At 40.7% G+C, this 25136-nt stretch overlaps 1 protein-coding gene across 1 annotated transcript in view; it reads right to left on the bottom strand.

The window, feature by feature from the left end:
- DNAH11 (dynein, axonemal, heavy chain 11) overlaps positions 1-25136 on the bottom strand; it is a 142960-nt gene that overhangs the window by 54401 nt on the left and 63423 nt on the right. The window contains 6 exon segments of the mRNA XM_009879580.1: positions 659-841; positions 1324-1467; positions 9198-9344; positions 12267-12315; positions 12317-12498; positions 19224-19385. Of these exon segments, the coding sequence (XP_009877882.1) occupies positions 659-841; positions 1324-1467; positions 9198-9344; positions 12267-12315; positions 12317-12498; positions 19224-19385 (867 nt within the window).

Consider the following 25136-nt stretch of genomic DNA (forward strand, 5'->3'; position numbering starts at 1 on the left):
TTTAGAGCCATCTTTCTACACAATAGTGAGACATGCGGAGGTTTCTTTCATTATTGACCTAAAGACTACAGAGGATTTGATTATAGCTCACAGAAGGATATCTTAAGTAGAACTGAATGTATCCTTAGTGGGTCTACTTGCCAACAAAAATTAATTTGTACGTATCACTTTCATGGTTTTAGAATACAGGTGGAAATCAGACAGGCGTTAAGCTTGAGCAGATTTCAACTAAAATGGATTAGTTTTTTACTACTTTGTAATTAAATGATAACATGCTATAATACTAGGATGAATGGAGGAATCCTGCTGCCAGGTGCTCAAGGGAATCACAAGTGATAAGCTCTGTCTTACACTCCAGACAGCCAGACTCAGGTGGACGTTTCAAGTGAAACGTGTACATCTGGAGAAGAACATTTCCCAACTGTTACACTATAATGGCAATTGAAAAGTCTTGGACAGTCACATCTTTTTAACCACTTTCTACCAAAAAATAAATACATGTGTACATATTGTTAAGCGCTGAATACTTCCCACTTTATCTGTGGCTGCTGTTGCATTCTCAGAACACTAAACAGAGCTTTCCAAAATAATAAAAAACTTCAAGAACAGAAATTCCTCCTATCAGTGCTACTCAAGAGAGGAAATGATATATACATACCTCATTGAATTTTACTATATTGATGACCCAGGCACAGAGACCAGCTGCCACCAAGGATTTTGTACGAACATAATTTGGGTTGAAATCTGGATCCTTAAAGTACTGTTCCTTGACGACTTTCAGACAATTCTGAGGAATATGCTCCTTATCATAGTTGATTAAAGCTTGTAAGAAATCATCAACCTGCAAGAAGAGAAGTTCCAGTGCATCAATCCTTTTCCATTTCAGAGAATCAGAAGCTAACTCCTACTTTCACCACAAATGTAAAACTGGAATCCTGCACTAGCTTATTGTTTTGGAAACATGCAGTACAAAGCAAAAATATTTCTCCCAAAATCCTGAAGTATTCACCCTCACAAACACATTTTGTGATTTTACAATTCACCCAAGGAATTTAGCAGAGATGAGATAAACATAATGAAATGCTCTCCCTTTGACTTTTCTTCTATTTTTACAATTAATAAATCCCAGTGGCACTCAGGGTGGCTTGAGTTTGCCACCAAAAGTACACAGAAAAGAACAATGTAGGGTCATATCTTATCACCCTAAATTCAAACTGTAAGAAAATGAAGTTGCGATTTAGTTTCTCTTTCTCTGGCTCTCATTTTTAATTATTGTTTTCCTCTTCCATATCAGATATTATGTGATGTCCCATTGATCATTACCTTTCCCATAAAGACATCTGCAGCTGTACAGCTTTGGTCTTTGGGCACTTTCCCTTTACAAGCCAGTAAACCCGTTACTGCAGCAATAACATTGATTACAGCCATTGGTGTGTTGTTGAAGGCTTTCAGTTCTGTAAGACTAGCCTGAAAAAAGATGATCAGAGGAACAGGTACAGAATTGTGCAACAATTGTAGATTTGTTCCACAGAAGCTTTCTCATGACCAGTATACCACTCTCAGCTCATTAAGACTATTACTAATTATTTTAGGTGGTGAAAATACTCATGATCACAGCCCTTCCCTTGCTCTGCAATCCTACGTGCAACTTGGATTATGGATTTACAAACACTTATGGACAAATGTTTGTATCATCACAAAGAATCTTTATCTGGGTTATTATAACAACTGGATATTCTTCATCATCTTCCACTGCCAGTTTTGCAAACTGAAAAGTAAGAAACGGGTATTAATGCTTTACCTGCTAAAAATGGTTTATACTTGAAATATTCACTTTTCAAATTCTCGTCTTCACAGGCTGCTCTGATTCTGGCCTCCACAACTTTGGCTTATTCTTATTGTCACGTTAAACATACATGTAGTTAACCTGATGAAAAAAACCAAAAAAGTTTTATCTTTGGCTTACTAAAGAAAATATGGCATTTTCACACAGTTTTGGAAGTGCTCATCAGGTTGATGGTGAAGGACATATGGGTGTCACAAAGACCAGTTCAGCATTTGTAAGACTAAACCTCTCAGGTTAATTAACTAACTATTGCTTAGCACAGCCTCCTCTCCTTCAGGGCAATGAAGGACAACACACTGCCACCACAAAGTTGTGAGAGGACTATGTGACAGCTTTATACAATTTCTGTTTGTTCCCGTGAGACTATAATCAACCACATACGTTTTTCAAATGGATTAACAGATTGTGTGTGATACCCAATTTCTTTCTTGCATAGGACACTACAACACAAAATATTGCAAATAATGCTTTCTTCTTTTCTTTTATATCTAAGGATATAAAAGAGAGGTACTGCTGTAAGAAGGGTAATATATATTTATGGATATATATTTTTTTCTTCTAGATAAGCTTTTAATATCTCTTGTTGAAAAATTGCTAGTATGAAGACCGTGTGTCTAGTAGATGTACCTCTCTACTGGACTGGGATTAAGCACGTCTGCATGGATGTGGAATACCACCTATGTGTATGGATGCTTTTGAAAAAAGGAGCCTGTAAGCTTGTGAGGACGCATCAGACAGTGAATGCTCCTGGCTGCCCACAGGAATCTGAAGATCACCTCTGTGAGATACAAAAATTTAGAACAACATCTGTTTAGGACTGTATAATATTGTATAATATTGCAAAAGTGAGAGATTTAGTAATGAAGAAAAGGAAACCTTTTTTTCCCCCCTCACTCCCCCCCATTTTTCCCCTTTAAAAGGCTCCCTTTTAGAAAATCAGAGAAAATACTAGGGAGCCAATGGTCATTTCTGCACTGGGAGTTTCTCTAACCAGTACAACATTCACTGCATTTCTGGAGTATAGGTAAATACATCATGTTTGATAAACCAAGCTCCATCTTTTGGTAAATTTAACTTTTTCTTTTAATTCCTCAGTTCCAAGTCTGAACCCACAGGCCTCAACAAGGGAGAGAAGAGGAGAAAAGGAAATATCCTATATGAAACCACTGTACTTACTCAATTTCAAGTTTCGAAATTAAACAGATATCAATCTAAGCAGATTTGTCAAAACTTATTTTGGCTTAACAGTGGCTTTGATCAGTGACTTTACATTAGCCTGTGTTGAGTTTTAAGTGAAATCTGAGCCCTCCACAACTTTCTGAAAGGATTTAATTATCTGTTTAAAAGCTGATTATGATTTCACTGGTGCAAATTTATCTGGTAGAGTAACCCTGGAGGGTGTTCTGTATCATCTGCAATTGCGTATTTGGAAGATTATCCGACACGTTTTTAAGGATACATTGCCTAGGGCTGAAGTTAGTTGTATTTAGTTCATCTTTATCCTTTTACCTCATGCACATCTCGCAGGCTCATCTCCTGTCAGATCGTGCTTAAACAAAGTCTAATTACAGAGACAGAGACTATTACGGTGATCAAGATGTTAATACTTGGATCAAGCACTATGCACTGGCACTAACAAGCCTCTGTAAGAATTTAATATCCTTACAAAACATGTTTCTACAATTGTTGGGGGCACCTTCCATGTATACATTTATTACATGGGGGACACGCAGACACCGTCCATGGAAATAACAAAGATTAAAAACCAATATGCATTGCATTATAAATGAAAAGTTACGAATAAAATTAAATATTTCCCCCATCTTTTGTGATGTAGCTTTTAGGGTGAACTTTCAAATGTTTATTGGTTTGCATCTTAGCCAAAACATATTTTTAAAATTAAATACTGCATATAGAGTTGCAGCTTTGTTTTGGTTTACAAGGTTTGAAACCCATGTTATTGAAATTAACTTAGAGCGAAAAGTTTTGAACAGTCAAATGCTCCTTCTGTTTAAGTTTTTAAGGATGTAACCAGGTTAATGAGCATTACATTTACAGTACATAGTGCTTCTAACATGACATGGTATTTTCCATTAAAACAAACAGCTAATTTAAGTCACACAAGTTGCATTATTGTTATGTCTCTCTCTTTCTTTTTTATGCTTAGTTATTCTTTGCTTGCTGATGCGCCTCAAAAATATGGGACAAGATATTTTTTTTTTAAGGAGGAAAAATTAAACAGAGCAGGTTGCAGATAAGCCTTAGGACAGTATTTCTCAAATCTACTTCCCATAACAAAGATGAAGAAGCTTTTCATCCCTGTCTCCAGAAGTTTAGTCCCTTTCACATCAATAAATTCTACAGTATAGAGCTCTTCAGTGATGGCTAAATTGTTAGAAAAGCTGGAAGTAGTGTGCCCTTAGCAATCAGACCATGAGTAGAGGGGCTCAAATATACCATGTAAGTACAGAAAGCACTTGAGCCAAGGGAGGTAAATAAAAAAAGCTGGTCAGTCTGGATCCATCTTTGCTTCTAACCCTCAGCTAATGTCACTATCGCCATACACCTACACCATGCTCTGCATGTTTTCTTCTTTTGAAGGGGTAGGTCCCATTTTAAAAGGCAATGGCATATCCATCTTCCTTTGTAAACCACTCCAGCTGGCATAGAATCACAGAATGGTTTGGGTTGGAAAGGAACCTAAAGATCATCTAGTTCCGAGGCCCCCTGCCATGGGCAAGGACATCTTGCACTAGACCAGGTTGCTCAAAGCCCCATCCAACCTAGCCTTGAACACCTCCAGGGTTCCAGCTTCTCTGGGCAACCTGTTCCAGTGTCTCACCACCGCCACAGTAAAGAATCTCTTCTTAATATCTAACCTAAATTGACCCTTGTCCTATCGCTACACTCCCTGATAAAGAGTCCCTCCCCATCTTTCCTGTAGGCCCCCTTTAAGTACTGAAAGGCCACTATAAGATCTTCCTGGAATCTTCTCTTCTCCAGGCTGAACAACCCCAACTCTCTCAGCATGTCTTTACAGCAAAGGTGTTCTATCCCTCTGATCATCTTCGTGGCCCTCCTCTGGACTTGCTCCAACAGGCCCATGTCCTTCTTGTGCTGAGGACTTCAGAGCTGGACACAGTACTCCAGGTGGGGTCTCACCAGAGCGGAGTAGAGGGGCAGAATCACCTCCCTCGACCTGCTGTCTGCGTTTCTTTTGATTCAGCCCAGGTTACCTTCTGGGATGCGAGCGTGTGTTGCTGGCTCATGTTGAGCTTCTAATCAACCAACACCCTCAAGTCCATCTCCTCAGGGCTGCTCTCAATCCATTCTCTGTCCAGCCTGTACTTGTGCTTGGGATTGCCCTGACCCATGTGCAGGACCTTGCACTTCGCCTTGTTGAACTTCATGAGGTTTGCACAGGCCCACCCCTCAAGCCTGTCCAGGCCCCTCTGGATGACATCTTGTCTCTCTGGGGTGTCAACCACTCCGCACAGCTTGGTGTTGTCAGCAAACTTGCTGAGGGTACACTCAATCCCGCTGTCCATGTTGCCAACAAAGATGTTAAACAGCACCAGTCCCAATACTCACCCCTGTGGAATGCCACTCATCACTGATCTCCATTGGGACATTGAGCCCGTTGACCACTACTCTCTAGACGCCACTATCCAGTCAATTCCTTATTGACCAAGTGGTCTATCCATCAAATCCATGTCTCTCCAATTTAGAGACAAGAATGTCTTGTGGGACAATATGAAATGCTTTGCACAAGTCCAGGTAGGTGATGTCAGTTGCTCTGCCCTTATCCACCAACGCTGTAACCCCATCATAGAAGACCACCAAATTTGTCAGGCATGAGTTGCCCTTGACGAAGCCATGTTGGCTGTCACTTATCACTTTCTTATTTTCCATGTGCCTTAGCAGAGTTTCCAGGAGGATCTGCTCCATGATCTTGCTGGGCACAGAGGTGAGACTGACTGTCCTGTAGTTCCCTGGGTCTTCTTTTTTTCCCTTTTTGAAACTTGGGGTTACATTTCCCCTTTTCCAGTCACTGGGAACTTTGCTGGACTGCCACAACTTTTCAAATATAATGCAAAGTGGCTTAGCAACTCCATCCGCCAGTTCCCTCAAGACCCGCAGATGGATTTCATCAGGTCCCATAGACTTGTGCTCCTTCAGGTTTCTTAGATTGTCTCGTACTTGATCTTCACCTACAGTGGGCGGTTATTCATTCTCACACTTGGGGTTACATTTCCCCTTTTCCAGTCACTGGGAACTTTGCTGGACTGCCACAACTTTTCAAATATAATGCAAAGTGGCTTAGCAACTCCATCCGCCAGTTCCCTCAAGACCCGCAGATGGATTTCATCAGGTCCCATAGACTTGTGCTCCTTCAGGTTTCTTAGATTGTCTCGTACTTGATCTTCACCTACAGTGGGCGGTTATTCATTCTCACAGCCGCTGTTTTTACCTTCTGTGACTTGGGCGGTGTGGTTAGAGCACTTGTCAGTGAAGACCGAGGCAAAAAAGTAATTGAGTACCTCAGTCTTCTCCATATCCTTGGTGATCAGGTCTCATGTTTCCTTCCAGAGAGGGCCCACATCCTCCCTAGTCTTCCTTTTATCGTTGACATACTTGTAGAAGCTTTTCTTGTTGCCCCTGATGTCCCTGGCCAGATTTAATTCTATCTGGGCTTTAGCTTTCCTAACCTGATCCCTGGCTACTTGGACAGTTTCTCTGTATTCCTCCGAGGCTATCTGTCCTTGCTTCCACCTTCTGTAGGCTTCCTTTTTGCTTTTGAGTGTGTCCAGAAGCTCTTTGTTCATCCATGCAGGCCTCTTGGCTTTTTTGCCTGACGACTTCTTTGTTGGGATACATTGCTCCTGAGCTTGTAGGGGTTGATCCTTGAATACTAACCAGCTTCCTTGGGCTCCTCCTCCTCTCCAGTGCTTTATCCCATGGAACTCTACCAAGCAGATTTCTCAAGAGGCCAAAGTCTGCTCTCCTGAAGTCCAGGGTAGCAAGCTTGTTCTGCACCCTCCTCACTGCCCTAAGGATCCTGAACTCCACCATTTCATGATCACTGCAGCCCAGGCTACCCTTGAGCTCGACATTTCCCACCAGCCCCTCCTTGTTGGTAAGGACAAGGTCCAGCATAGCTCCTGTCCTCATTGGCTCTTCTACCACTTGGAGAAGGAAGTTGTCATCAATGCATTCCAAGAACTTCCTGGCTTGCTTGTGCCCTGCTGTGCTGTCCCTCCAACAGATACCGGGGTGGTTGAAGTCCCCCAGGAGGACCAGGGCTTGTGAACATGAGGCTACTCCTATCTGTCTACAGAGGGTCTCATCCACTTGGTCTTCCTGGTCAGGTGGTCTGTAGCAGACCCCCACTGGCATCATGCAGAGCATACAAACAGCATGTAAAATGACTGCAGTGTTACTGCCCACTCTTTTAAAACCTTAGCAATGTCACATTCATATTCAGACCCTTGTTGATTACTATACAGGTATGTAGCTCTGCCACATTTATGGGGCATCCAGACTGACCCCACTTTTCCTGATGAGTCTGATCTAAAGTGAATTCCACTCTTCACCTTTTCTTAGGTAATGCTTCACTCTAAGGCAATACCTCCAAGATATTTACTGGCTTAATGTTGTAAAACTTAAAAAACACTTATAAACTCCAGTTTGAAATCTATAGAACAGAAAAGACAAAATAATTTTTTAAAGGGTGACAAATTTAATCAATTATGAAGACTGTTCACAAATTACTTAGCTGAAAGATGTATTCTCATTTGCCAGTGTTTTTTTTTTATAACAGAAATTGTAGGAGATTAATATGTAGAAACCATCATCAGCTTTATGAAATAGTTTTAGATTAATGTAGCACAAAATGAAACTTTCATTTCCAATGAAAACATTTCAGAATTGCAATAAAGCAATGAACAGGGGAGTACGGTAATCATTAGTGTCATGTGCTGAACTTCATCCCTGAAACAAAGTGTCCCAAAGATGTGATTAGCCCACAATAATCACTCTGTGTGTTTTACCTAGTTGCTTAATGAAGTAATTAGAATTGTGTTAAGGGTGTATTTTGATCATCCGAATCCATCAAAAGCATATGGAAACAATTCAGGAAAAGCACCAAAGAAAAGTGGTTGGTAGGATGATGAGCTTTTGGATCCAATTTGTGCAAGTTTAGTTAATTGCAGTATTCGAACTTTAAACTTAATAGTGATTTTTAAGTCCTATATAAGATATGGGTCAGCAAAAGGCTGAAGTCCATGATTAGCATAATCCAGATAAATATAAAGGTCCTGATCCAGTCTTCATTTATGCCAGTGTTGAAAATCACTTTTCCCTCAATAAAATTAGGATGAGACACAAGTATTAAATATCAATTAATAACATGAAGTGTTTAAGAACCAAAACAGAAGAGAATAAAGGACCATTTTGACTGCTCAAAGCGTACAGTCTTCCCTGTTGATCAGTATCTGAAAACTGTTTACAAAGGTCTTGGCAACTTGAAGTTTCCATAGCTCAAAATCAGGCATTAACAACTATCACGAGTCAATTCAATATTTCTCTTTGCAGTCTTGAAAAATGACACAAGGTGCATCAGATTTTGTAGCAAAATGCCAGAGTAGAACGAGCCCTTCAGAATTCAAAGCTGGAGGAACTCCAGTTTACAGCATTCCATACTGCTGGTGTTTTATTTCAAAAACTGCTTGTAACAAGTAGATGAAAATTTTAGTGTCCAGATGAAATTATGCATTTCGATTTGTTCTGTGGTGAGGACTAATGCATGTAAACTTCTGTGTTTCCAACATGGATGTTGATAATTAATGTTAATAGGCTGAACTGAGAGCAAAAAGAAGATTCAACTCTAATGACACGTATTATTAAGAATGCTATTATAATCCTAAAATTCAAGGTTTGCACCTTGTAATATTGCGAGATACTGGAATGACCTTCTGTATCAATTGAGTTGTTCAATTTACCTAGAGCCTCAAAGCCTTTAGAAATCTGAAGTGCTCAGAGATGACTCTCTGACCTTTACTGTATTACGAATAGGTCTGATTCTCAAGATCCACATCCATTAAATGCTTGAATGAGCTCAGTATTTATTGTTCTTTCATCTCATTAAAACAGCTAAAAGGTTGGGAAAAGGCATAATGTAAAGAAAGGTCAAGTGGTAATCACGGTGTGAAATGCTGTTACATGTGTAAGTATAATAATTCTTTAGACTTTATGCTCCCTGGAGAGGAAGTTGTTCAAAACTGTTCACCTAAAAAGGTTTATTTTGTGCTAAATATAGCTCAGCAGCACTAAATGGGGGAATCAAACTGACCTTTTGCTCCTCTGCATCTGCAATAGCCTCTTCTTGTCTCACTTTCTCAGTCTGAAACCCTATCTCAGCAATCAAAGCTTCAGCATCTTGATTTCTCAGTTGCAGTTCTGCCTCTTGAGAAGCAAGTTTGGATTTTAGATCTTCTACCTACAAGGCAAAAGCTAACGTGTTATTCGGGAGCAAGGGTCATCAGGTATGGTTCTGGAAAGATTATACCACATGACCCCCCAAAAGCTGAACTGAAACCAAAAACTGCATTTTGCAGGTCTCAGTACTAAAAGGCTTGCCTTTTCCTTCTTCACTGTTTCCATTTGACAGCTCCTTGTTTGCAGCTCACAGAATTTTGTTGATATAAAGAATTTAATAAGAACAGCCTGACTGCTCCCACCAGGGACCCCGCAGCTCCCCTGAGATGCTCAGACGCCTGTCCAGCTGCTGAGCCTGTGGTTGTAACCAGAAGTCTCCGCGGTGCTACAAGGCCCTGCTGCAGCACCCAGCGAAGATGCAAACGTAAAAAAGCAAAAGGACTGTGGAAAATGCTTAGTAATCACTCTGAGGAGATCATTCCAGTAGAGGTTTGCTGAAAGGTTAAGACTGACTCAGAGACTGATGAACAAAGACTACCTGTTAGTTTGCTGAAATAGAAATTTATTGCCTGCCAGGTGAGAAACCCGTATCAAAATATCCAGCGACAATATCTTTCCACATACAAAGGAATTGTTTGAAATACCTTTTTTTATTATTTATTTTTTAGTCTTATCCCTCCAAGCATTTTATCTGGCAGCTATTCATGATAAAAGGCTATATTTTAACCAGAGGGAGCTCTTGTTAACCTGATCTGTATAGGGGTGATAAGGCAAAGAGGAAGTCAAATATTAGAGGGCTTAAACTTTCATCACGTGGAAGGTCTTGAGGGCTCTTCTTATTTGGTGGGCTCCTGAAATCTTACAAAACCTACAAGATCTACTTTTTCAAATTCTGAGCATTTTGAAATGAGAAGACAAAGCTGTAATACTGAGTTGTAACAGACGACTGTAAAGACCCCAGATCTCTCCACTTACTTTCTTTTTCAATTTATTTGAGCTGACTTTATGTCTTTTTTCTTTCTGAAAAACTAAAGGGTGCTGCATTTGATATTCTTGCATAGGCTCCACAGTGCAGGATACAAATGGCTCAGTGTTTATGTACCTGGCTAGATAGAAGCTGCATCTCCATCTGCCAGCACAGTGGGCAGCACTTGAAATTGTCAAATTACCTTTTGGTCATCGCCAAATTAGAATTCAGAGAAAAAGAGCGTTTTAATCATTTACTAGCATGAGATACCTTACTAAAAATAGACTTTTAAAAAGCAGTCACCCTTCTCCATTGACCATTTATTTCTGCAGGTATTCAGCTTGAAAAGTGGGAGCAAGCCAGCCAGCTCCCATTATTAATCTCGCACAGTAGCACCAAGATGCAACGTTATGCATAGACTGGCACCAAACATTTTATTTGCAGTTTTTATAGGGAACACATAGACTTTTTAATTTTAATAAAGAACTTGCTGGATTACAGCTTGTCTTCAGCATCTGTGAAAGGGATTACAGAACAGGGGGAAAGGCTTCCAAGCAGTTTCCCCTCCCGTCTGTCATTGTGGACTGACTAGCCACAAATGAACTGTAGGCAATAGCACTGACTGGGGGCTAAGGGGCACTAGCCCCACAAGGAGATGACAGCAGCTGATGCAAAGGCTCCACACTTGTTCCTCCTGCCTTCATTACCCCTGAGCTGGTCATTGACCATGCACAAAATCCCCACGTACAGAACTGCATCTTCTCTGTACCATGGTCTGTATTTTACTACGGCAATTGCTTCCCCTCCTACCCTTTTACTGTGGCCCCATGACATTCCCCTTCCCTCCAGACTTTGTCCTTGCTCAGATGGATGGACTCTTCTTTCCAAAGACAGCTAAAGCGCTCAAAGAGACACGGTCCCCCACAACATCCTTCTCCCTAAACTGAAGAGATATGGATTTGATGGGTGGACCTGTTCGGTGGATAAGGAATTGGTAGATAGTCGCATCCAGAGGGTACTGGTCAACGACTCAACGGCCAAATGGAGATCAGAGACAAGTGGTGTCCCTCAGGCGTCCGTATTCAGACCAGTACTATTTAATATCTTCATCAATGACACAGACAGTGGGAGCGAGTGCACCCTCAGCAAGTTTGCAGATGACACCAAGCTGAGTGGTGTGGCTGACGCACCTGAGGGACAGGATGCCATCCAGAGGGACCTGGACAAGCTCGAGAAGTGGGTCTGTGTGAACGTCATGAAGTTCAACAAGGCCAAGGGCAGGGTCCTGCACAAGGGTCGGGGTAACCCCCAGTATCAATACAGGCTGGGGGATGAAGGGATTGAGAGCAGCCCCACTGAGAAGACATGAACCTGTTGGGGCAGGTCCAGAGGAGGGGCACAAAAATGATCAGAGGGATGGAGCACCTCTCCTATGAGGACAGGCTGAGGGAGCTGGGGTTGTTCCGCCTGGAGAAGAGAAGGCTCTGGGGAGACCTTGTAGTGGCCTTTCAGTACCTAAAGGGAGCCTACAGGAAAGATGTGGACAAACTTTAGCAGGGCTTGTTGCAGCAAGAGAAGGGGTAATGGTTTTAAACTAAAAGAGGGTCAATTCAGACTAGATATACGGAAGAAATTTTTTACGATGAGGGTGGTGAAACACTGGCACAAGTTGCACAGAGAGGTGGTAGATGCCCCATCCCTGGAAACATTCAAGGTCAGGTTGGACAGGGCTATGAGCAACCTGATCTAGTTGAAGATATCCTTGTTCATTGCAGGGGATGACCTTTGAAGGTCCCTTCCAACCCAAACTATTCTACGATTCTAAGAGCTTCTACATGAAGTAAAAAAACAAACACCATAGTTTCCAAAATCAAGTAATTTCAATAAAACACAAAAATATCACCCCACAACTAATCAGTCTAATGAAAAGGTGCTGTCATAACTTTGGTTTATTAGCAATAAAGCCAAGATTATTTGTAAAGAATGAAAGAAAAGGTTGTGACTTTCACAGTTTACCTGCAAATCTCCTGCCTTCAGCTTCTGAATGCCATTCACCAGGTGCTCCACGTGTCCCAACATCTCCTTGCTTTTCTTCTCTGAGGATCTTACGAAGTGTGATTTGCTCCAGAAAACTCTTCAGAGTGGTGTAATTGTATCGCCTCTTATTACAATTGCATTTGGCACTCAGCATACTCACACTGGTATGGGCATAAGCCACGAAATCTCAAATGGAGTCCTGGATGAGTGGCTGAACCTATCCAAGGAACAAGAACAAATGTAAACACAGAAGCAAAGAAATGTTTCAAAAATTAAGTATATCTATGTAAATCAGAAAAGATTATGTTTCTAAGGATGCCTTGTTCACAAAACTATTCTTCAGCCTACCCTAAACATAACTTTGTCAGCATGTAAAAAACTTTAAAGCAAAATGAGACTTCCCCAATTTTTTTTGCATATAAATTAATTAATTCTGTGCTGGCATTCATTAAGTCTTTATCACCACAGAAGCTCAGTGCTTCAAAATACTTTTTTTTTTTTTTTAATATAAAATAAATACTCCTGAAAGCTAAAACCAGAGATTAAATCAGTCACTATACTGCTATATGCAGAGTTAATATCATACGTATTTTCTATTTCGCCTCTGGAAATCCCATTTAAGAAAAATCCTGTGTAGGTTAAAGAAATACAAGAGAGTGGTTACTCTAATCACACGGATCCCCACATACCTCACATATCATCAAATTCCTATTCAGAGTGAGGTGCATTTATGCCATTAACTTCAGATTGAACAAAACTGGACTCCACGACTTAGATTTCTGAAGTTGTACAAATCCCTGCTTATCTGTGCTTATCAAAGTCAGCAATAAACTAACATAAACTGTTGCGAGGGCAGGATTAGACCACTGTGGAGTGCTTTTGAAAGCCGAGTCTCTACATACCACAAAACATCAGAAAATCAGCAACATTTCTGTGCTGAAGAGATCTTCTATCAGTTTCAAGGGGTATTTGACCAGAAAAGTAGTTGTAACTTAACAAGGTTCAGAGTCACTCCGACCTCTCACAGTTGACACCTCTTCCCTATGTACCACCAGGCGTCAAACCATGAAGTATACCTCCAGCTCCCAGCAAATCTCAGCACACTGCAGAAAGGACCCCAGAGTGGTTCGGTGGTCCCAGGGGGCCGTTCTGGGTGCCACACAGCAGTACATGGGGTTTCTCTCTCATCACAGGGAGGAAAACGCAGCCATGATACTGGAAAAGCTTTTCACACCCATTATGATAGCCAAAACAGGCCAAGCATATTTAAAACAGCTCCAGATGGTCATTTAGTCATGTATTTCTAAGCAAAATGCAGAGGTAAAATGCCTGTCTTTAGGCACCTGTCACAGCAAAAAGAGAAGTAGTCCCAGGTCTAAAGCTCTAAGGTCCTTTTTCTAAATTTTTTTGAAAACTGAACTAGCAAATACAAGATACTACTACACTACTTTGAATTAGGGAATACTTCCTCAGGATAAAGGTGAAATAAGAAACCCCTCAGATTCATTTTTGTTTGTTTTAAAGGCTCCTATCTACCTATATTACTAGAATATATGCATATGCATGTCTCAGCAAGAGTACTGTATGCAAAATTAACAGGGAAATACTAAGTAAACCCATTTAACTCCATCACTGTAACTAACTTCCATTTTGTCCTCTATGACTTCTAGCATACTTAAACTTTGTAATTTGTAGAGTCACATCTCCCTCATTTTAATGATTATTTATTGCATTCTGTACAAGACGAACCCAGTTCAATTAATCAAGGGAAGCCTAAAAATCAATTAATATGAATTAAATGAGCTACACCAACTCTTAGGAAAGTCACACATAATTTACCAAAGCATTGTCAATAATGCTTAGGGAACTTCAGGAAAATTGCTCACGAGTGGCTGTTGATGCAGTTAAATGTTTTAAGCCTACATCATTAATATTACAATCAGGTTGACGCACAAAGACTGGCCATTTTTCTCAGTAAGAAACCTCATTATTTTCTTGTGACTTTTAAAAAGCTAGTTTAGAAGAATACCTATTTCACATATGATTACAAAAACAGAAATTAAAACAAGGACTAAAGAATGATTTGCATTTAGGGAAAGCAGAAATAAATTGCTTTACAAAAAAAAGTCGGAACATCATTAGTTGAGGCAAAGCTAGCGTAAATTCATCTTAAAAATAAAATCGTAAAAGCAAGGCTAGGAATGAACATTTTATGCATATTTGAGCAGCGCTTGGCTTCCAACTGAAATGCGTTTCAGCCTTTTACTCCTTTTTTCATTGTTTGTGACACACACGCACCCTGCAGTACAGCGCTTCCTCGCGAAAGACAACCTCATGTGGAAGACATGATCCTTATGAGAGGTCTCTACTCAGCAGCCCTGAAAAGCCCTCTAACAACAGTTTCATTTGTAAATCAGTGAGGGAAGAAGTGGGTTCCGGTAGAGTTGGAAGTGGTCTAAGACAACTTGTCTCAATGGGGCAAAATAACTATTGTTATCGAGCTTAACAAAATGGCACAGCATGGGAGACACGCCGAGCCAGAGAGCAGCTGGTTGTAATTCACACTGGTTTTCAGAAAACACTAATCGTTCCCGAACAGACCTCTTTGAGGATTGGTCTTCCCTGCATTTTCAATTTGTCACTTTCTCTTATGATAAGGTCAGCGGTGACAGCACTTCCTGACATTAACAGCTGTGGCTTTTAAAAGGGTCATTGTGGAACTACTAATTGCAGTAATTTCATTAGCATAAATTATTTATTCTGCCATTCATTTATCTCCAAGGTTTTTTGGTTTTTTTTTAATACTACATTGTACTTTTCAATACATGCCCATTCAGGGTTGTAGGCAAAGGAAATTATTATTGCTAATTTAGCCTTCTTTATTAAAAAAAAGCAAACAAAAAAGAGTTGATACAGTAACAAAATCTGATTTAACTGCAGTTCACGAGAAAGCATTAAGTAGCTTGACGCCAATAACGACGATTAGGCTGGTACGATTCAAACAGATTCAATAGTCCTAAAGACAACTGAGCAATAAACCTATATACAACCTGAAAGAAAATATATGGGTGATGCCTGTTCATTCTTATGCAGTGTCTCTATTCTAAGCCTTGGCTGACTGGCTTTTCAGCATGCATAAAAACCAAACCCCAATGCAAGTTATGAGGACAGCTTAGACAGGAGTTTTGCCCTTTTACTTGCCTCAGGATGTAAATTAGTCATTACCATATTGATAAATCTTGGCCCTTTTCAGTTAAGTTGAACTAGGTGAAACGCGGCAAGCAAAGAGCAAAAAAAGACCAATGCCACCGAACTTGAATGCATCCTGTGGGCAGTTATAAAAAATAAGAATAAAACCTAGCTAGCATTTGCCTGAAAGAAGAGGTAATTGGGAAGCACCTGTGTGGAGGAGTAGGGAGTGTAAGAGGCAAAGGAAGAAGGCAAAAAAAATTAAATAAAATTACTTCAGGCTTCTTCTTTGCCATACTACATGTTGTAAAATACTATGGAGTACGATAAACTACGAGCATAAAGAATTTATCCTTGGCATGTTTAATAGTGTGTGCTGTGTGGTGCTAAGTACCGGAGGAGCAGCGTACAAGACAGCAACAGCAAAATACTCAAAGGAGACGGCAGAGCTGCACATTGCTGTTATTTTTAAAGGGATGGATTAAACAATCCTGATTCTTTTCTTCTATACTCAGTGCTGGTATGCGACACCAGCAGAGGTGTCACATAGGACGTTTGTCCAGTAAGGAAGAGAGATTGCCTGTCATGCTGAATTTGAAGACAGAGACATTATTTTAAAATATTATTGTGTTTTATAGCAAATGAAGTATAAAGGCACTTTTGTAAGTTCGTTAAGCTCAGTACATGGATTTCAGAACTGTTGCACAGTGTTCTTTTCTTGTGCTTGGTTAAAATTAAGTTTAGCAATTTGAGTACTGAAACAGAAGAGGGCTCTTTTCCTTTCTTTTCTCCCGAGAAATCAAAGACATTCAAATTGATTAAATTTCTGATACTCTCCATTTCCCTCCAAATATCTCTGAACTCACTGTCTCTTGTCCTTAACCCACATATTGACCAATGTCCTTCCGAGTGAAAAGGAGCTCATGGGACTTGTTTTCAACAGGCACCATAATTACGGAGGATCACTCGTTCTTTCTGTTTGGATACTTTGACACAGGGCAGAAGGGATGTCCACAGCATCTTTCAAAGCACATACTAAGGCTGCAGCTCACCATCTCCATGAGCTGAGCTCAACCTGCCCCCGCCCTTCCTTGGATAAACTGTATCTTCCGGAAAAGTACCTAGACTTGGTTTGAAGATAAAGAGATGGAGAATCTTCCTTCAAGTCCCACAATCCCTGTGAATTTTATAGGTTTTTCTCTCACCATTTAAACCCAGAATTTTTCCAGTTTTTGTTAAAGCAATGTAGATATGATGTCATATTTGTATCGAAATTTGAAGAGGAAAAAGAAAGATCATTAGGTTAACTTCAAGCTACCCTAATTAAAAATAATCTGTAAAATTGTTATACAGTGACAAACAACAACAACAACAAAAATCAATTACTATTACTGTATTTTTGGAAACTGTGAAAAAGGACAATGAGGAGCTAAGTGTCAATTATGCCAAAATAATCACTCAGTAGTAGATCTCACACTGCTCATCATATGGGACAGCATGATTACAGTATGTTTCAGAAGTCTAGGCGTACATGAGCCCTGGAGAGAGCATAGCAGACTGCAGCTAAGATTCCCACTTCTTCAGGGTGGTCCCTTTCCACCCAGACCCTCTCATTCTTTTGATATCCTAATATACCCCTGCAACTCTCCTGTCCCCCCTCCCTTTACTAACTGTTTTCCTGTGATCATTCTCCCTTCACCTCTCTTTTACTCCTCTTCAGACTCTTTGCTCTACACCTCTCCTACCTTTCTGGTTCGATTTTGCTTCTCCACTGTCTCTCTTGTTTGATTCTCCCTTCTCTCCCCCCATAACACCATCATAGTTTCTCTATTATTTCAATGCTTCTGTTCTAGGTTCACTTTTTCCATCACTTTCAAATCCTTCCCCTGTCTCCTCCTAATATTTTTTGCATTCTGCTGTCAGCTGCACATGCAGATATGACTCAGGCACGCAGTACTGCTCTACATATGTTGATGACACAGAAACCTTAACTCACTCTCAATAAAGTGTCATGCTAATTTGTTAGTTACCATTTATTTCACTTGCTGGGAACTGAATAGGAAAGATATTTACTAGGAGCAGTTAACACCAATGTGCAAAAGAGTCTCATAAACAGTTGCTTGGATCAGTGAATTCTTTCCTAAATAACTTCAAAAGGAATTCTATAGGAACATAATGCTTAAATTAAAAAAAAAAAAAAAGAAATAACACCCCCCTGCAAAAAGTTTCAATATTAAAAGCTTAAATTCTGATAAGCAGAGCTATTTTCAAAGGAAAAAATATAAATCGGTCAAGGATCTGAAAAAATAATGTATTTAAGTCAAAACAAATTCTATTCTGTTTTCTCCATATAATCCTAACAGTTTCTTTCAAATAAATGGGAATATACAAGTTGGTCTCACTACAAGAACAAAAAAAAAAAAAAGCCGATACCCCCACATAGTCCACAGGACAACAATTAACTACCCTAATAACGCTTCAAATCTCTTCTGAGCTGCGAAACTAAAGCAGAAGGTGCTGATGGAAAACATCAACGCCAAGACCCTGCAAACATCTCCTCTTCCCCTTCCAGTCCTATAGGAGGCATCCGTACGCCGCGGGAGCGCGGCTCTCCCCGCCGCCGGCAGCCGGACCGGACCCCCCCGCCGTGGCCAATGCCCAGGGCCTCGCACAAGCCCCGGGGAGGTGAAGGACCCGCGGGGTCCCCAGCCCCAGGCACCCCTGCAGATTTGCCCTCTCCTCTTTCATTTCCTGACGGCTCCCTGTATTTTGTAGGGGTTTAAACGGAGGACAAATGCTGTAAATGCAGCAATCTCTTCCGCAGAGATTTGCCCCGGGACTGGTGCTGCCCCTGGCTAAAACCAGAAGGCTCTTCCTTGGGCATTCCCGAAATCCTCAGTCTCTCATTGTTATAAATCCCCTACAGAAATGAACGGTCCCAAATACAACAGCACTCCAGACTGAAACTACTGCAACTGCCATTGCTGAAAGTAAATCTTTTGTACATCTATGTGAAGTACTCCACCAACAAATACCTCAGCAGTTTCACTGCCAGCACGACAGTGTTGTCCCACGCTGGGTGGGACAAAAGAGGCAGCTTGTTAAAACTCTTAGAAGAATATGAGAATATTCCTTTTCCCTGAAAGGAAACCCACTAATGCATGATTTTTATATTTTTTTTTTCCCCTGAAAACAAACAAGTCACACTCCAGATCAGTCGGGAACAAAAAGAGAGTAACTGCCCAGATATTAAAACTCTAAATGCATTTGCCATATGGTTACAGGGAACATTTTTACCTGCTTAGTTGCTGAACAGAGGGAAAACTTTTTCTTTAGTTAGCCTGGACTGTGCACTGCAATATTTCAGCCTCACTTGCTACAGCACTAGTGAATATATTTAATTGTATTGAAAAGAGTCAAATAAATTCTGTACCTATAATATCCTACAAAGCCCAGAATTGAAGGATTCTGCAAAGACAGTGCTATGAATTACTTTCCTCTCTTCTTTTCCCCTCACTCCTCTGCCTGTGCTAGACAGTTCTCTCAACTCTGCCGAAGGAACTGGGCAGCAACACGCCATAAAAATTCAGCTTCTAGCGGGGGTGAGCTTGAACAACACCAAACGCAACAAGTATGCGAGAAGGAGTTAAAAAAAGCGTTGGTTTTTTTTTCCAGCTTATTCAGTTATCAATCTTTCAATGGCCTCAGTTGCTTTCTTAGAAGACTGACGAGCTTGAAACTCTGTACCTCGACCCCCTTGGCTTCCTCAACCAGCCTCCCGCTGCCAGCCCGCCGGGCTTCCCGCCGCCGCTCACCAAACCAGTCGATAGCGGTGCAGTCCACCACAGCTGGGAACTTCCGAGCTTGCCCTCGCAGCGTGGCACCGGCCACAGAGAAACACAGAGCGGTCTGAGGAGAGGAGGGAGGGAAAAGGGAGAGAAAGGAATCACACGGCAAGTTGAGGCAATCAAAGAAAAGCACGCAACAAACGACCAGAGCACAGTTGAGGCTCCAAACCAAATTTGGCAGCTAATAAACTTTGCCAGTCTACCTGGGGCAAATCGATTTTACTCCCTTTCCAGTATACAAACACAGCATACTCGCAGCCTCCTTCCCCTCTCTCCACGCCGGTATCAGTCCCTCGGGTTGACAGCTACGAATACGAACGCAGCCAGAGGGGCTGGCTGGCGCGCAGCCAGCCGGGAGGCACACGTTCAGCTGGTCACGGTGACACAAACCCACTTCTTGGGTTGCTAAATGTATTCCAGCTGCTGAACGCCATTTTCACCCGTGCTGCAACTCCACTGAAAGAACGGGAAGACCAGGAGATCTGTATCGTAGTTTGTATGTGAGTTTTTAGGGACTATTCTTTACAAAAGTAGAAAGGGATGTCCGAACGAGGGTAGGCTAAAATATTCAAAGGAAAATAAATCTGTGATCGTGTCCTGGTTTGAGGTAAAACAGGACCAATTTTGTTCAGTAACTTTGCTTCTTAGCTGGGCCTCTTCTAACTACTGAAATTAAGAGCATATTGTGCAGACACTGTTCATTCTCAGAGTGATAAGACTATGTTTATACTTGATGCCAAGGGATGGTATGCAGACAGGTTCCTGCTTATACTTATTGCTGTAACACCCAGGGCCAGATAACCTGGTTATTTGCCCCATTGGAGGGTCGGCAGCAGAAAAGTGTAGAGGTGTCCCACCTGTGGGGAGGAGCGGACAGGACAGGTGACCCAAAACTGACCAACAGGGTATTCCATCCCATCTGCCTCGTGCTCAGTATAAAAGCTGAGGGATCAAAGGGGTCAGTGCACTTTCTGCAATGGCCAGCATCCCAGGAGGACTCTGTTGATCTGCCTTTGATCCGATCCTGAATTCAGATCTGGAATCCAGTTCCCGTCTGTCACTGAGTCCACTCTGGGACTTCCCCAGTGCCAGCTGGTGACGTGACTGTCATCCTGGGAGCTTGATTCAGTTTTGTATATATTTCATTATTTTCTTTTTATTTTATCAATAATATTTCTTTAAAGTAGTTTAGTTCCTTCTAAACTCATAAGTCTCTTTTTCCCTCCTCTGCCCCTCGCTTTGAAGAGAGGTGGCGGGTGGAGCATCTGTCGCTCGGCCTAAACCACGACAGATTGGCCGTTAATACCACCATGCCTACCAAAAGCAACTCCCATTTGGGAAGGAAGGGTTATTCTAGTCTCTCAGTTGTATCTGTGGACCTACTTACTGCAGTTAGCACATTTTGGCCACTGCATTTGCTTTTGGTTAGTTAGCAAGATGACAGACATCAGGCTGTTTAGACAGGACTGGATTCTGTCCTATACACTTCTGTTTTTTGCTCTACAGGGCTTGTCAAACCATATGGCATTGATATTGTTAATTCCAATAGAAAATATCCAAATGGTATCAGAACTTCACTTCCCCAACAGCGACAAGAGCCAGGACAGAGCCCAGTCAGGCATGCCGAGAAAGCGACAGATCCATTCTGCCTCTGGAGTAATCGGGAACAGACATCAACTATTAAGAGAAAACTGGATGAAAAAGGAAGAAGAGCAGAAAGTTGAAAGAAAAGAAGGAAAAAAGGAGTGAAGAAAGGAGGAGGTTGACCTGGGACAACACTTCACTGGGTTTTAAAGCAGTCAGAGAAGAGAGAGAAAGCGATGAGTAGATAGTAACAGTGCAAAAAGCTTCCGTGGTATCTGGAAAGAAGATTACATGGAAAATTGAAAGGACTTGCCACTATCCATAGTTTCTAAAAATACATCTCTGCAGTGGATAACACAAGATAACAATTCCTGCAATTAACCTTTAGTTATGAGCAAAGATGAGTAAGTCTCAGTAGAACTAAGTCAAAACAAGAAAAACTTTCACCATTATTCAGAGAAGTCTCTTGAAGAGAAACTGTTTCCTGAGACATTTATACATTTTGTAAAGCTTGCACTTTATACTGAACCACAGGGTATGTAATTTTTTTATTCCCATCCTTTTTATCAAAATCAATTAAGAAATGGCCTTTGGTCATATGCACTGGCCAGGTTCTATCTCACAAAAAACTTCTTTCTCATGGTTTCACAAACTGAGTGGAATTTTGAGATTATTGAAGGCTTTGTATCAGTGACACCATTTTCAGAGGGGTGTGACATGGCCAGGTGTAACAGCAAGAAAAGCACAAGTGGTCCCTTCTGTTGGGAGCCATGGCAGAAACAAAGGAGGTGAAAGGCAGAAGACATGTGAAACAATCTTAAAAGAAAAAAAAAAAAAAGACAGACCTGAAAAAGGGTAAGAGGAAGATGCAAGGAAAGCAAACAGAAGCAATGATAGTCTCCCATGTTGTGACAGACAGGAAGAGAAATGACGCAGACTAAAATACTTAATGGGGCATAAAAAAGAGAAGAATTCAGTGAAATCTTTACTGGTGAGTGAACCATAAATATTCAATAAATTAGAGCCCCCAAGCCCATGCTTTAGACTGCACTGCAAATTAACTGTATGTTCCACCGTTTTTTAATCCATTTACTTCTTTATATTTCTAAATGGAGGATATTCACTAGTACTTATTCCATTTCTGACATGCTTACCAGTTTCCCAGAGCTACGAGATCTCATAGTATATTTTTTGTCTCTCTCGTGGAATAGGATGTAGAGGACTATTTCACATTAAAACAGTTTTGAATTGCTATATTTATTCTGGTCCCCCAACTGATCTAGTTTATTGTCAAACAGATAAAAATACTTCTCATACATGAACCTAAATTCTTCTAACCACAGGCGATTTGCACATTTGTCTAGGAAGTACTTGAGAATGTGTCAGCGAAAGAAACCACTGGTTTTAAATCACTTCTGACCTTTGACTCCTGCAAGAATTACAAACAGCAGTGCACGTTCTCATATTTGCAGGAAGGTAGTGTTCTCCCCCGTCTGCAAGAATTTAGGCAGAAATGTAGACACTTATGCAAAACCACAATGGAGTCCAGGTTGTCCAGGGCTGTTACAAAGACAGGCTGATCAGCAAGTAGCTCTAAGGTACAGAAGAAAATGTCATCTACTTTGAATGTGTTCACCATGAAGAGTCAAATGGCACAAACATCCACGAAGAAATCCATCCTAGCCATGTTATGAAAACTACACTAAGACTATACAAAGACCAAGAAATATCTCAGAATTTACAGCAAAATTTTATCAGGCTGATGAGAAAGAGGGGCAAACACAGAAAAAACAATCAAAACATACAAGAATAGATGGTCTCCACCCCAAAACTCTGAATCAGAGAAGAAATGCACGTGAAGAGTCTGCTAGGTCTGTTTCACGATTCTCAAAGACTTTGGACACTCCTGTGAGTTTTCTGAAATTTCTTCTCTGTTATACCACATATTCTTCCATTAGACATTGTCTCTCCCTCTCATTCACGTCACCTTATTTTCTGACAAAATTCTGTGTTCGGTTATAATATCAGAGGCACGGTGAGCAATGCTGATGCTTGGGGCACCTCATTGTCTCCTCTCATTCCTCCAGCAGCCACGTTCTCAGCCACACTATCCCTGCTATGGCAGCAGCAGTCACAGAGAGCCTAGAGATATCTGTCCCTGCTTTGATGTGTTTCTCACAAGTGCCCTTGCTATAGCAGTGATGCCAAACTGAATCTATCACACCTCCAAAGCTGCAAACCATACACAATCTTGCTAGAAGTTACATCTTCTACACCCTCCTACGCTTCTCACATTGCTCATATTTGGACTTAACTCCCTTAGTACTGGACTGCAAGAAGAGTCCAACTCAAAGTCTTGGACCATTTGCGAAACTCAAATCAGAATTTAGTGTTTTCCTTAGTCTTGTGCCCTAAGTAATATTTTATCCTTCCTAAATATTAAACTTTTTTTTTTTTTGTATGGAATGATTACTATTTATATCAATCTTATGATGAACTTTAGGGCAGAAGGTGCTTTCTCTATCCAATGTAATTTGTTAGGAGTGATTTAAAAGAACTACATGTATCTACATGGAGCTGGATTAGCTCATATGAACTGCAGATCCCTGAGAACATAATACTGACCCTTCCAGGATTGTTCACTTTTAACTTTATCCTAACATCTAAATTCTAGATATACTACATCATACCCAGAACCCATCTGTTCTCTCCTTGCCCTTGTGGAGAACCACAGGACGCAAAAGCCTCTCAACAGTTAACTCCCGTAACAAATAAGTACAGAATAGGAGGTCAACAGAGTGATAAGAGAAGGCAAATAGGAGAGAAAGGGTCGAAGCAACAGCGCATCTAGCACAAGTTGCTAAACATGGTAAGCAAGTCCTAGTGAAAGTCTTTACATGAAATACCAGACACACACTCGTCCTACCAGGATTATTTGGCTGCAAAGTCCAACCAAGAAAAAGGAAATATACCTCAGTAAGTATCCTGGACTCAACTGTCATAACTTTACTATGAACGTTCCTGAAAACCGCTAGTTTAAAGGCAGGTGAACTTAGTATACATGAAATACAGATACACCGATCTTTTGCTTGCAATGCAGATGTATTCAAATACCTAGCTGTTATTTCACAAGTGCAGATTACAAAGCAGAAGATAACAGCTGAAAAGAATGCCTATGAAGGCTAAGAAGAGATGGACTAGATGAGAGGATCTGCAAAAGCCAATAATAAAGAGAATGGCAGTAGACCTGAGTCCTAGAAACCTTGCGCAGAATGAAGAGAACCAATTCAATCCAATTAAAAAGTAGCAATAGGTAAAGTTATTTACCTACACACAAACTTGGTAGATTATCATGTCAGGACTAAGTTTAGAAGAACAATTTCTCAATCCTGTAATACATTACTTCTTAGAATAGCTGGTTCTAGAACTCAAATTCAAACACATTATTTAAAATTTCCATTACTTTTCTCTAAAACACAAAGTTAAAACTGAGTGATTTTTACTCTATTGTAGTGTCAGGCAGAAAATTCCAGCACAGCCCGAGGTATGATGTACTACCCCAATTACATATCTATGTCTTTGTTAATTATTCTTTGTGGACAATACAGACACAGTAACCAGATCCTCACCATGGCATAACCCTTCTATCTCCTTTGGCTTTAGTGAAGTTTGGTGAATTCATATCAAGCAAGTATTTGATGCAGCATGTTTTCAGGGCTCATCTGCATTTTCCCCAGTGAATTCCCAATATTATAAAGGACCTTGTGCACAGCTTGCTTTACACACAGAATAATGAAGATGTCATGTGATCAGATAACAAGAGAGCTGTGAGGAAAAATGAGTAATTATTACTGACTACATTTTGAACAATCTTTGCTTAAGCAAGGCAGTCATATTTTGAAAACATTTATCTTCTGCCCGGGGCATAAATGACAGTCTAATTTGACAGAGATTAAAAAAAAAAGAAAGGGGAATAGGAAATGCTCTGTGTAAGAAATGCTTCATTTCTTGCAAGATAACCAAGTTATAAATATCACAGTGAGGGTATCTAACATAGAAATAGAAAAACTTAGGACGTTCTCTAAGATAGACCCATCCCTTTCTTTGAAAGCAACACGGATTGAGAGGCACTGTGCCTCTTTCAGACTTTCATCTGACATTTTTAAGATTCAAAATTGCACAATTGAATAATGAAAACAGTCAGTGTGGGCGTAAGAACTGGTATCAC

The sequence above is a fragment of the Charadrius vociferus genome, unplaced genomic scaffold (assembly GCF_000708025.1).
Source record: "Charadrius vociferus isolate BGI_N301 unplaced genomic scaffold, ASM70802v2 scaffold262, whole genome shotgun sequence".
Lineage (NCBI taxonomy): Eukaryota > Metazoa > Chordata > Aves > Charadriiformes > Charadriidae > Charadrius > Charadrius vociferus.